At 43.9% G+C, this 14,014-nt stretch overlaps 1 protein-coding gene across 1 annotated transcript; it reads left to right on the forward strand.

The window, feature by feature from the left end:
- Positions 1-717: 717 nt before the first annotated feature.
- SOD2 (superoxide dismutase 2) lies at positions 718-11,299 on the forward strand. Its single transcript, XM_028723816.2, has 5 exons — positions 718-884; positions 3,344-3,546; positions 8,144-8,260; positions 9,776-9,955; positions 10,175-11,299. The coding sequence occupies exons 1-5, from the start codon at positions 844-846 to the stop codon at positions 10,318-10,320; spliced, it is 687 nt and encodes a 228-aa protein (XP_028579649.2). The 5' UTR covers positions 718-843; the 3' UTR covers positions 10,321-11,299.
- The last annotated feature ends 2,715 nt before the right edge of the window (positions 11,300-14,014 follow it).

Raw genomic sequence — 14,014 nt, forward strand, 5'->3', positions numbered from 1 at the left:
ATTGTATTTTCTGCCAGCCAGCGATGAAGAATTGACTGCGACAAGTATTAGAGGTGTTTTTCATGGCGCGTCCTTATGTAGTTTGTATTCTTATAAGCGATATTATTAGCCGCTGGGTGCTGTGCAAGGAGTAGGAGCCCCTAAAGGGGGGGAGGAGGTGTCCTTAGGGAGAAGCAGCCCTGGAGGCCACTATGGGACAGGCAAGAGTTCCAGTACAGAGGCGAATTGGGGATAGAAATACTACCACCACCTTGGTTTCTGACACTAACCGAGTCAGCTCTTGTCAGCTATTTGACAAGAGACTGTGGAGACATGTCAATCGTGAGCAGACCACCTCTCTACGGCCCAAGTACTGGTTTTAAATGTGCAGTAAGAGAATCCAATTTTTGCATGGAGATGCATTCTGCTTTGGTTTCGCAACATCCAAAGGCACTTTTATGGAAATTCCCGCGCTGCTCCTAATGGAAGAGGCCCGCCGCAGCGCCGTCGCTCGCAAGCCTGTCCGAAGGAGGCAGGCTCTCCCGGCGGCCCCCTTAGGAGCAAAGGCCAGAGCTGCGCAGCAGACGCAGCCTTGTCGCGAAGGCCGCTTTATTTCATAGCGCGCCGAGGCCAAGTTGCCCTTGCCTCGCCCGCGTCAACGCCTCGGCCCGCCGCTTCTTCATTATTGGCGGGCGGAGAGGCGTCTCCCCGCCCCAGGCAGCGGCAGCCGGGAGAGGAGGAGCCGCGCAGGCGTTTCGCGGAACGAGGCCACCAGACGGCGAGGTGAGCGCGGCTACTGGGGCGCAGAGCGCGGCCGTGTCCTTTGGCGCTTCTCCTGCTGCTCCTGCTCCAAGCGGCGCCTCCATGATGCTGCTCTGCCGGCTGGTTTCCCCGGGCGGCTGCAGGTGAGAGTCCGGCGGCGGGGTCGCTCGGAAGCCCTTGAGCTGCCTCTGGCCAAGGGCACGGCGTGGTGGGCCCTCTCGGGGCAAAGGAGAGGCGGAGCAGCGGGCGGGACAGAAGAGGGAGGTGAACAAGGGAAGGGCGAGACTTGGCGCCCTGGAGTCAGGGGAACGAGGGGGAAGCGGGCCCCATTTCGAGCCAGGAATCTCATGCAGGAGTTCGCCCGCCAAATGCATAAAAGTGGGAGCCCCATAATATGCGCTTAATGTGGTGCTTGGTTGGCCTATTATTGCACGAGGACTCGGGCAAAGCTCCCTTTCCAGCCGTGGAGGCCACAGGGCTGCTTGCTTTGGGCAAGTTGCGCACACTCGGCCTACCTCAGGGGGTTGTTGTGAAGCTAACATTGAGTGGGGAACTGCAGAATGCTCATAAACTTCTTGGGGGAGTGAAGTCATTTATAGCTGGGATTAGGAAAAAGGGTTTTCCGGTAAATTTGAACTCGTACACCTTTCGCATTAAGGGCTAAGCGTTTAAGCCCGTTCTGTTTGTCAGCGGCAGCTTGTAATTTAGCTTTGTTAAAGAATATTAAAACGTTTCCCCCATCTGTTGGGGATGTGACTGCTCTAGGAGTGACTGTGTGACCAAGAAGCTGATTCCCTGTTATTCAGGGTTTTGTACAGCTTGCAGGGTGAGTTTACATACTCTTAAAAATTTTGTTGTTGTTGTTTAGTTGTTTAGTCGTGTCTGACTCTTCGTGACCCCATGGACCAGAGCACGCCAGGCACCTCTGTCCTCCACTACCTCCCACAGTTTGGTCAAACTCATGCTGGTAACCTCGAAAACACTATCCAACCATCTCGTCCTCTGTCGCCCCCTTCTCCTTGTGCCCTCCATCTTTCCCAGCATCAGTGTCTTCTCCAGGGAGTCTTCTCTTCTCATGAGGTGGCCAAAGTACTGGAGCCTCAGCTTCACGATCTGTCCTTCCAGTGAGCACTCAGGGCTGATTTCCTTAAGAATGGATGCGTTTGATCTTCTTGCAGTCCATGGGACTCTCAAGAGTCTTCTCCAGCGCCATAATTCAAAAGCATCAATTCTTTGGCGATCAGCCTTCTTTATGGTCCAGCTCTCACTTCCATACATCACTACTGGGGAAACCATGGCTTTAACTATATGTTTTATTAGTTTTTATTATATCAAACATCTTACAACAGCAATCATTAAGAAAAAATAATAATTAAAATCAACTGTATCATTTTACATACTGTTTATAGAATCAATACAATAGTGAAATATGGGATTTCTACAATCCCTTGACTTCCCTCTCCCCTCTCCATAGTTCCATTATTTCATTGTTAATTCATGCATGTCCTAGTCATATTTCCCTCCATTTGTATCTTTTTTTATCTATTATTATAATATTGCAGATGTTTTTTAGAATCCTGCTGATGTATCAACGTGTATACAGTGCTTTGACATATATACAATATAAATTTCCCATTCATTTTTAAATTTGTTACTGTCCTCATTTCTGAGTCTGCCTGTTAATTTGGCCATCTCTGCATATTCCATTAACTTAATTTCCCAATCTTTTTTTGTGGGGAGTTTACATACTCTTGTTCTTCTGTAATTAATTTATGTATAAATGCAGCCTTATCTGGTGAAAGGGCAATGCAGTTAGTATCTCCAGTTAGAGATACTGTACTGAAGAGGTTAAAAAGAGTTGCGCCACAAGACAAACAAGTGAAGTGAGTTTTAAATACAGTATGATCCCAGTGATACTTTATGCTGAAGGGGTAAGCTGTTAAGTAGAAATTCTTGTGTTCTCTCTAGAAGAACTATGTGACCTACTTAGCCAGATTCTCTTGTCAACACAGCGGTGTTACTGATGAAATGTTTCTGCAAGTGTTGCTCCTACTTGGCTGTTCACTGCCCACCTGGTGTGTGTGTGTGTGTGTGTGTGTGTGTGTGTGTGTGTCACCCCCCCCCCCCTTTAAAGATTTCAGTTCAGGCATTTACATGCATTTAACTTGTGCACATTCAGCCTTTATGCACTTGGCAAAAACAGTAAAAATAAAAAGGGGGTGGGTGCCTGGGGGGGGGAGGGTTGGCAATCCATTGCACCATTGCTTGCTCATTTTCTCTCTGTTTCAGTCTCCACCCCAAATGTATTTCAGCAATTTGCCATTGATGCTTCTATTTGGTGTTCCTCAATGTTAGAATAACAGAAGTTGTAATTAACAGCCAGTGCGTTCAAGGATATTGGGATTGTGATGTCTGCGTGTGGGTTACTTAAGTTCAAGGCCCTTTCAGCCTCGGTTTAGTTAAGTGGGGCTAGTGGTAATGAAGATAGCTGTGAGGATAAGTTAACATTTTAAAAGAAGAAATTATGAAGCATTTGGCTGGTCAAATAATACAGCAAAATAAGAATCCTACAATATTTTTTTTTTGTTTCCTTCTCTTCCAGAAATAGCAGTAAACTGATTGCACCTCTTGGGTGTCTGGCATCTAGACAAAAGCATACTCTTCCTGACCTCCCTTATGATTATGGGGCCCTGCAACCTCACATAAGTGCAGAAATTATGCAACTTCACCACAGTAAACACCATGCTGCGTATGTAAATAATCTGAATGTTGCTGAAGAAAAATACAAAGAGGCCTTGGCAAAAGGTATGGGTAACTGTATATCTGTGTTACATGTCTGTCAGTGTGTGCCCACATGTTGGCTCTTGTGCTAAAGTTAGTACGGTGGTACCTCGGCTTTAGGTTACAGACTCCACTAACCCAGAATTAGTACCTCGGTTTAAGAACTTTATCTCAGGATGAGAACAGAAATCGTGCTCCGGTGGCAGCAGCGGGAGGCCCCATTAGCTAAAGTGGTACCTCAGGTTAAGAACAGTTTCAGGTTAAGAATGGACTTCCAGAACGAATTAAGTTCTTAAGCCGAGGTACCACTGTACTTATTTGAGACACAGGCCAAGTTTTCATAAAGTGGCCAGCAGCAGTGCAGGGGGGCTATAGTTTACACCTTAAGCTCCAGAAAACATTTCAGACGCCTGCCGTAGGATCTCAGAATTAATAGTTATGAGATTTGAAGCTTTGTAACTAGAAAGATGTCTGTACTAAAACTTATTAGTCATATTTATTGGACGCGGGTGGCGCTGTGGGTAAAAGCCTCAGCGCCTAGGGCTTGCCGATCGAAAGGTCAGCAGTTCGAATCCCCGCGGCGGGGTGCGCTCCCGTTGCTCGGTCCCAGCGCCTGCCAACCTAGCAGTTCGAAAGCACCCCCAGATGCAAGTAGATAAATAGGGACCGCTTTCTAGCGGGAAGGTAAACAGCGTTTCCTTGTGCTGCGCTGGTGCTGGCTCGCCAGAGCAGCGATGTCACGCTGGCCACGTGACCTGGAAGTGTCTCCGGACAGCGCTGGCCCCTGGCCTCTTAAGTGAGATGGGCGCACAACCCCAGAGTCTGTCAAGACTGGCCCGTACGGGCAGGGGTACCTTTACCTTTACTATCTATTTTCTGTTGAATTTTAGAGTTAAGGCTGAATTGCATTGTTCTTTGTGGCTGAAACTATGGTGTATCTAAAGCAACGTTTATACCTTGCAGTTACATTTAAAATGTAATTTCTTATCAAAGGTTGAGATTTTAATGAAATCTCCAGAGTTTTCCATTAATACTAATGTGATTAAATGGGAAGTCCATGGAACTTTGTGATACTAATTTTAAACTCAAGAGCTATAGGCTGTTTTAAAATGTGGTGCATTTCTGCTGAGTCCAGTTAGTATTTCAGAGCCTTATAAGGAGGCTTAAGGCTGGGAAATGATAAAGAAATATATAAGGTTAGAAATAATGGTTTTTCTTCCAAACTGCTGTAGTGTCACATTCTCACACTAAAACACCTATGATACAAGGGGAAGCTGCTGAGAGGCAAACGCTGAAGAATTGCAACACATGTTGACTTGCTGTATATGTGGCTGTCTGAATGAGTTCAGCAATGTAATAGGTTGCTTTGAAAGGCAGTAGAATGGAGCTGTACATTTGAGATTATTTGTTGTGTTCAGATTTGAATACAGTGGTACCTCCGGTTGCTCACGGGATCCGTTCTGGAGCAACTGGAGGTGCCTGTTCTGCGCATGCGTGTGGCGCAGTAGAGCACTTCTGCGTGTGCGCACGAGGAAAAACCTGGAAAAATACCTCCGGGTTTGCCGCGTGCGTAACCCGAAGGATACGCAACCAGAGGTGTACGTATCCAGAGTTACCACTGTATCTTGTCCCTCTGCAATGCCCATGCGGTTTCAATAGAGCTGTAAACTGTTGGATGTCAAGTTACATTGGTTGCAATCCTGTACCTATTTACTTGAGAGTAAAGCTGATTGAAATCACTGGGATTTACTTCTGTGGAATTATATATAGGATTGCACTGTTCAATACATTTTCAAAACAACATTGTGGAGTATTCAAGAAGGCAATTCAAGTTTTTATTTTTTTCTACAGTGTATATATACGACTAAAGGGCTCTACACAGTTTTTCTCTGTAATTTTCCTCGCAAGCTTTACAGAGAAAGAACGGAGGAAAATAACTGTTGCTATGAGAGTTAATGATTGAGCAGAGACAGGAATGCCTTTTGGCTGGTGGCTTCAAGATAAGCAAATGGGCCGTTCACTCCCTTTCTTTTTAGGCTGTATCCAAGAGCACTTTCTGAGTGCTGTCAATAGATACCTAGTCCAACATACAAGAATATTCTACTCAAACTACATGAAGCAGAAAATCTACACTCAGTGGGTGCAAAGCAAATGTTGTTTAAAGTTACACTGAATCTCAGTTTGTGTTGAGTTGCACAACAGCTCTCCTATCAGAGGAGCATTCTGTTGCAATGTAATGCAGGAAGGCTCTTTTGAAAAATCAAATGAAACAGTTGTCAGTTTCCAGAATCTTAAACTCTGAATTTTAAAAAAGAGGAAACCTAAACTTGATAAAGTACACACACATTTTTGTTGTGTAAATATTAGTTCAAAAATATGTCCAATATACTTCAGTGCAAAAAGCAGTATTAAAACCATCTCTGAAGTGCCCCCATCTTCCAATATAAGACAGGTGACAACAAGGAATAGGACCTTACTCAGGGTGCCTTGCCTTTGGGGTGTGTATTTTTTAAAGAAGCTGAAAACTTTTTTTCTGGCTGCTGTTAACATGATTTGATTGGGATTTCTTGCTAATTTAAAAGTGTTTTAAAGTTTATTACTTTAGATTTTAAATTAGCTGCTAGGATGGAGTATAAGTATTTTAAACAAGTATTTGTAACTTTAGCGGTTCAGATTTACTTGTGGATTATATATTAATCAGACACATGCCTGTATGTTAGCTGCCCTAGCTCTAGTGAGCCTAAATGTGGCCTGGCTAATTGTAGTGAGCCTGTCTGTAGGCTTTTTATCTATGCTTCTCAGTGCAGTAAAGCCAGCACAACTTCTGCCCCTGAAGATCCAGTCTTCTTCAGTGAGCTTTTTGCCCTCCGTCACTATTCTCTGCATGCACACTTTACTTAATCTAACATTCAAGAAAAGGACTGGGAATGTCAAGCACTAGTTTAGCTGCATCCTTGCTTGTTTCCCTGGCTTGGGAAATTTCTGAGGCTTATTTCCCCCCCCCCCCCCCTTGTTCAACACTCCTGCATGCTGCTGCTGACTTCTCCTCTATCCTGGCTTCATGGCACAGAAGGAACTATACCAGCAGCAGTTGCCAGGAATTATGGAATTGTAGAGTTATTTGTTAGGACTGTGCTTGAGGGGTAGGCAGATGAAAGAGGGTGTCCCTTGTGTCTGCTTTCATACTGCCTAGAAGTACTCTCATTCTTATTTTAAACTCTTCTGCCCCTTTCTCACAGCTGGGACAGGGAAGCGGTAGCTGTAGTCCCTTGGAGCTAGTCTGATGTCCCTGGCTCAGCAGCACTGGAGGGATCCAAGCAAGACTTGGGGACAGGAGTTGTAGCTTTTGCAGAAGCTCCAGAGCACAGAAAGTACAAATTTCTCAACTCGTTTGGAAGGGAGCATAATGATGCAGCATAGTTGGACTTGAGGATCGCCTGCAGCATATACATTCTGTTGGGAAGCACATGTCACAGTTTGCCTGAATTAAGGAGTATTTTTAAGTATTGTTCCCCAGCCTATGGGAGTAGGTGTAGAAATTTGGACTCAGCAGTTTTATGTAAGGAATTCAAGGGTCAGTGCTGCCATTCCTCACATCTTTATTGTAATATGAACTCATTTAAGGGGACATGCTAAAGAAGGAAATAAATTGGGCTGGAGGAAGAAGCATTTTTAGTATTGCCATATCCTCCTTTAAAAAGGGAGAAACTGCCTGAGAGTCCCCAGGCAAATGAATGGAGATGGACCTGCTCTCTTGATTTGTCTGTCAGGGATCAGCAAACTTTTTCAGCAGGGGGCTGGTCCACTGTCCCTCAGCCCTTGGGGGGGGGGGCTATATTTTTTTGGGGGGGATGAAATAATTCCTATGCCCCGCAAATAACCCAGAGATGCATTTTAAATAAAAGGACACATTCTACTCATGTAAAAACATGCTGATTCCCGGACCATCTGCGGGCCAGATTTAGAAGGCGATTGGGCCAGATCTGGGCCCTGGGCCTTAGTTTGCCGACCCATGGTCTATGTGTTCCAAGAGACTTTGAGGAATGGCTGGTGGCAACTGAATAGTGGCAGACTATGCAGCCAAGCCAAAATTTTGGGACCCTTGCTTAAGGTGTGTGTGTGTGTGTGTATATATATACACACACACATTCACACTCACAAAATATGTATAAAGGTTGTGGATTTATATAGACTAGTGTATATGTTAAGGCACAACTCTTAAAATATCCAGAGTTATGGTAGGCAGAATTCTGTTCATGTCAGAGGAAGTAGAGGAGGAAGTTCGGTCAATTCCTCTTTCTCCCTGTGACCCCCTGAACAACTGCTCAGGAGAAGTGGAAATTTTCTGAAACAGCATGAAAGATAATTGAGAGGGGGGAAGACAGTAGAAGAATCAGTGAAAATTTCCTTCATACACTTCTTTCCTCCATCTGGGAGCTTTTGCTGGAACAGCCAGTCTTGATCCTAATCCATTATTTGTATTTTTACTTTCTTTTCTAAGCTGCAATTCATTGATTCAAATTAACACTCTTAACTAAGTGGACTCCTCCTGGGGTAAGGAAAAAATGTTCTCTGCTAAGGCTTACTGGAGATGTTGCACTTAATTCTCTGTTCTTTGCAGGTGATGTGACTGCTCAGGTGTCTCTTCAGCCAGCTCTGAAGTTCAATGGTGGAGGTCACATTAATCACACTATCTTCTGGACAAACCTTTCTCCTAATGGTGGAGGAGAACCAAAAGGTTTGTAATCAAAGCATTTTAATGTTGCACAGGACATTTGAAAAGCCCCACTCGATCAGACCAAATGCTAATGTATCATTTATTATAGCATCTTTAGTCTGTGTTCCAGTGTAGGTGATAGACAGCGTAAGACAGCAAATAAAGTGTGTAATGCTTATCATGAAGCCAACAATGAAAACATGTTAAATAGCATTCAAGGTCAACAACAGCAGTAGGAAACATCAGATCGCATTCTCTTCCACTAAAGACCTGGGCAGAAAGCTTGCATCTTGATAACCCTCCCCCCTTTGAAAAGGATACAGAGATGGGGTCAGGCACACCTCAGATGAAAAGGTATTTCAGAAATTGGGAGTCACCACAGAAAAGGCCTTCTCCCATACTGCTGCCTCACAAATTTTTTTTTTATTGTCCAGCATTCTGTCTTAGCAGTGGCTAGCCTAATAACTATGGGAAGCCTCCAAGCAGCATATAATGCCAACGAGGCACTTTATCAAAAGCTTTTTTAAAAGTTTGAAGCACACAGTGCTTAGTTTGCATGTAACGTTAAGGCAAACCACGGCTTAGTGAGAACATGCAGCTTCCCAGAGAACAGTTTGTGGCTGCTGCTGTGAGCTACATTATGGTTTGTTTTAGTGTGTCATCCAAACTAGGCTTGCAGTTTGTCTCCTCCAGATGAACCACAGTCTGTAAAACAATGAACGTAATGCATGAATGGCTGTGTGTTACTGACGGCACTAAATGTGACATTCGGAAGCAGAACACTTCGAAAAGTGTAATGGTAGGCGTAAGACACCATTTTAGCCTTTTCCAAATGGCATGGGTGTTTGCACTTTAGCTTGTGGACAGGCTGTTGCCCACATGAGCTTCACACTGTTATCTGCTGTTCCCTTGGTTCTCTGGACAACTATTTAGATGTAATACTGGGTCGTGGTGTTAGGTAGTGGTTGTGATCATTATGGATGATAAGATGCTTTTCAAAGGGAAAATCAGAATACATTATGGGGCACAGCTGATTAGTCATTGCAGCAGTCAGTGTTCAAACTGAAATGCTGTAGAATTCGGAGACGAGGCAAAGATCCGGGGCTGGTGCTGGTGATTTCTTAACCACAGTTACGCGGTTATCAGCAGGCTGTAGGATCACACACTCCCACCAGTCAGCCCTTGCTTTCCTCCCACCCTTCCTGTAGCCACAGGAAGTATTCTAGCATCATCCATGTTAACTGGTTATCACTAACTGGAGTTCCCTGTTAAACAGCTTCAGAATGTTTATCAGAGATTGGTTAAGAGGGAGGCATGTTAGGGTTAACTGTTAATGCTGGTGCTGAGGTACCGCTTACCTATGGTTGAGACTGGCAAATGAAGGACTGGTGATCCTGCAACCGACTTCCATTCTGTTGATGATTGTAAGATTTACATCTGTACCTATCCTCCTGAATTCATATGAATGATTTTTTGGAACATCAAATGGAAGTGTGCTCTGTGTGTGAATTGTTATTATTGTTTTCATTTATTAAGGGGAGCTAATGGAAGCTATTAAGCGTGATTTTGGCTCCTTTGCGAACTTCAAGGAGAAGTTGACAACTCTTTCAGTTGGAGTCCAAGGCTCAGGATGGGGATGGCTCGGTTTTAATAAAGAACAGGGTCGACTGCAGGTGACTGCCTGTTCCAATCAGGATCCTCTTCAAGGGACTACAGGTGAGTTTCTCTTGCTGGAACTTGTCTACAATTGAAAGTACAATTTTTGCTATGCGGTAGATGAAAGCAGACCCCAGCAGTTCTGCTCACCAGGGCAAAGAAAGAAGGACTCCCTGCTTTCACTTGCATTTCAGATTGGATAAGAAACCTACTTGTTTCCTCTTATCAAAACCTACTTGTGAGCAGGAAATAAAAATAAATATTTCTCTTCTTTTCTAGGTCTTGTTCCCCTTCTAGGAATTGATGTATGGGAGCATGCATATTATCTCCAGTATAAAAATGTTAGACCTGACTATCTCAAAGCTATTTGGAACGTGATAAACTGGGAAAACGTATCTTCGAGATATGCAGCTTGCAAAAAGTAGAGCAAAATCTTGTACAAGATCATTAAAGAAAGAACACTGTTATTCCTTGATCATTTTTGTAGTAACTTCTAGCAGTTTGTTTGCTAATTGCGCCACCACTTAAAATATTCAAGCTCATCAAAAGAAAGTTCTTAGCTCAAGGTTTGCTTAATTTGGTGAAACTGCTCACTTGTTCTTCAAAAACAGGAATCCTTTATCCAGTGTTCTGAAAGAATACAATCCCTTATAAAACATCAGTATGGGATTACAACCGGTTCCTTTTGATAACATGTGATTTGCTGCTTACTCTTTCGAGTGAGTTTCAAGGTGTACATAATTCAGAGGGAAAGTCCAAAATAACAGCATTCTCAGAGCATTTTATAGACTATGAGTAGAATTCCTCTTCCTCTTCTCCCACTTGCAGCCCCCTTGCAAATCTCATCTGGGGTGTTGCCACTCTACAGAATATCAGGTTGGTGTGCAAAAGGGGGAGTCCTGTTGTGGAGTGCAAATCTGTTTGTCTTGAGGATGGGCACCATTGAATATTGCCCTGTGTTTGATTAAATGCTGTTGCATATATTGTAGCCTACCAAAACCTTGAGTAAAAGGCAATTCGTTTTAGTCTTCCTAACAGCCGATTTTGCAAATGTTTGTTCGCTACAACGTGAGGACTCCTAATGCATGTCAGCTGCTAAGAACAGTGGGTTAGCTTTCATGATTTTTGTCCTGCTGAAAGTGGAAAAAGGGAAAACAAAAAATACCCTGGAAAGATGCATTGCACCAAATGTATAGGATATCAGGTTTGTGGTTAAGTGTGTTTAATATATGTGTGTTTGTCTTCAAATGGGAAGTATCCAATTGTTTGCTACTTCTGTAGGATGTATTAATAACGGATAATGAAATTATTTTCTAATATTGCTGTAACTGGCTTTCCTTTTTTGTACTGCAGCATTTGATTGGGAATCTGAACTTTGCTCTCGAAATAAAATCTATGAAGTTACTCTGCTACATGATTTAATATGTTTAAAGGCCCCACAAGGGCCTTAAATATGTGTCTGAGGTGTTCATTATACCACAATACCCACAAAAACATCTTTATTCCTTCCCAGCAGCACCCCCACACTACACCCCTGCTTTATGCCCCCCTGATAATATGTGGGGTTAGAGAAGGAAGAATTAGATGGTTGAAGACAGATCAGAAGCTAAATGTTTATAATTTAATGGAATTAGTAGTGTTAAAATTTTACCAGATTTGTTTTCTCCAGTTATACTCTGCAATGTTGATCTTGTAAAATAGCACACCTATTAATCTAAGCTTCTACATCCTCAATTGTTTCCTCACTCATTCCTATAAAGGAGACTGCTGCATGGGCCTTTATGCATTCTTATAGTCTTCCACACACTTTGAGCTCTATGAATGAGTTACCTAGAAGCTGCATCATTCTACCCTCACACAAAGAGAACACTAGAGTTTAATTTAAGCAAATTATAGCAAGTGCATATATGAGCTGTCAAACAGAATTCGAGCCAACAGCTAAATTTTCATCTTACAATGGAAGTGATACAGATGAACAAATCTCCAAATGAAAACATGTGAGACCCTTGTGCCTCTTGCATCTTATTGCAACTAAAGACAGTCTAGCTGTGATATGCTTTGGGAGCAGCACCTACAAAGTCATATTGGGCTACAAGAACACTAACAATTCCCACTTCTGTGGACTCTGGCCTTTCCTTACCTCCCCAACAGTATCAAGGAAGCCAATTCTTCAGTATACCTGCAGCCTATGCTGGTCCTGCAATCATCCCTTAAAGCCACAGCCACTGGTTCGCCTCTGCGTGCATCTTCATACTAGTCTCTGCCTTTTCTTTCCCCATAATAAATGTGATATAACTGGAAGAACTCCATTTGCAACATCTAACTCGGATTGACTGAATTTTTGAATCCCAATGGATTCTCCATAAAACCATTTGTCTTGCAAAAGCTTGAGCGTGAAAAGAAAATCAGGTTATTTCTAATGTTATTGTGCAGTCTGGTCCTATGCATATTTACTCACAGGTAACTTAATGGGATTGCAGCTTTGCAGTGGAGGGAGTTGATGGGTGCTGTGATTATACCCGGCATATAAATTCAGGCCTCGTTTTATGTCATTGCATGTGATCCCAAGAGAAGTATGGCTTTAATAGGGAAGGGGGTTCTGTTGACTGGAGATCAAATGTGAGGTTTCCATGTTGTGTAGTTATGCCTATAAAGCTGCAATTCTGGGTGAATACAGAAAAGTAGCCCTTTACCCAAGTAGTTAATCAGGGTGTTCATGTAACTGGCAATCTGGTTGTCTTCTTGTTGTTTAGTCGTTTAGTCATGTCCGACTCTTCGTGACCCCATGGACCAGAGCATGCCAGGCACTCCTGTCTTCCACTGCCTCCCGCAGTTTGGTCAAACTCATGTTAGGAGCTTCGAGCTCTGCCTGCGGACTGTCTTGCCAGAGTGGTGCATGCTCTGGTTATCTCCCACTTGGACTACTGCAATGCGCTCTACGTGGGGCTACCTTTGAAGGTGACTTGGAAACTACAACTAATCCAGCATGCGGCAGCTAGACTGGTGACTGGGGGCGGCTGCCGAGACCATATAACACCGGTCTTGAAAGACCTACATTGGCTCCAGTACGTTTCCGAGCACAATTCAAAGTGTTGGTGCTGACCTTTAAAGCCCTAAACGGCCTCGGTCAAGTATACCTGAAGGAGCGTCTCCACCCCCATCGTTCTGCCCAGACGCTGAGGTCCAGCGCCAAGGGCCTTCTGGCGGTTCCCTCATTGCGAGAAGCAAAGCTACAGGGAACCAGGCAGAGGGCCTTCTCGGTAGTGGCGCCCGCCCTGTGGAACGCCCTCCCACGAGATGTCAAAGCGATAAACAACTACCTGACATTCAGAAGATATCTTAAGGCAGCCCTGTTCAGGGAAGTTTTTAACGTGTGATATTTTAGTGTATTTTTGGTTTCTATGGAAGCCGCCCAGAGTGGCTGGGGAGGCCCAGCCAGATGGGCGGGGTATAAATAATAATAATAATAATAATAATAATAATAATAATAATAATAATTTATTATTATTATTATATCGAGAACACTGTCCAACCATCTTGTCCTCTGTCATCCCCTTCTCCTTGTGCCCTCCATCTTTCCCAACATCAGGGTCTTTTCCAGGGAGTCTTCTCATGAGGTGGCCAAAGTATTGGAGCCTCAGCTTCAGAATCTGTCTGGGCTGCATCAGTAGGAGTATAGCATCTAGATCAAGGGAAGTAATAGTGCCACTGTACTCTGCTCTGGTCAGACCTCACCTGGAGTACTGTGTCCAGTTCTGGGCATCACAGTTCAAGAAGGACACTGACAAACTGGAACGTGTCCAGAGGAGGGCAACCAAAATGGTCAAAGGCCTGGAAACGATGCCTTATGAGGAACGGCTAAGGGAGCTGGGCATGTTTAGCCTGGAGAAGAGGAGTTTAAGGGGTGATATGATAGCCATGTTCAAATATATAAAAGGATGTCACATAGAGGAGGGAGAAAGGTTGTTTTCTGCTGCTCCAGAGAAGCGGACACGGAGCAATGGATCCAAACTACAAGAAAGAAGATTCCGCCTAAACATTAGGAAGAACTTCCTGACAGTAAGAGCTGTTCGACAGTGGAATTTGCTGCCAAGGAGTGTGGTGGAGTCTCCGTCTTTG

This window comes from Podarcis muralis, chromosome 3, assembly GCF_964188315.1.
Source record: "Podarcis muralis chromosome 3, rPodMur119.hap1.1, whole genome shotgun sequence".
Lineage (NCBI taxonomy): Eukaryota > Metazoa > Chordata > Lepidosauria > Squamata > Lacertidae > Podarcis > Podarcis muralis.

What these genes read in the sequence shown, in the direction of transcription:
- SOD2 (XM_028723816.2), top strand. Translation starts at nt 844, where the DNA reads ATGATGCTGCTCTGCCGGCTGGTTTCCCCGGGCGGCTGCAG. An exon ending in GTTTCCCCGGGCGGCTGCAG is followed by an intron (nt 885 to 3,343) that starts GTGAGAGTCCGG and finishes CTTCTCTTCCAG; the next exon opens with AAATAGCAGTAAACTGATTG. An exon ending in TCCTCTTCAAGGGACTACAG is followed by an intron (nt 9,956 to 10,174) that starts GTGAGTTTCTCT and finishes CTTCTTTTCTAG; the next exon opens with GTCTTGTTCCCCTTCTAGGA.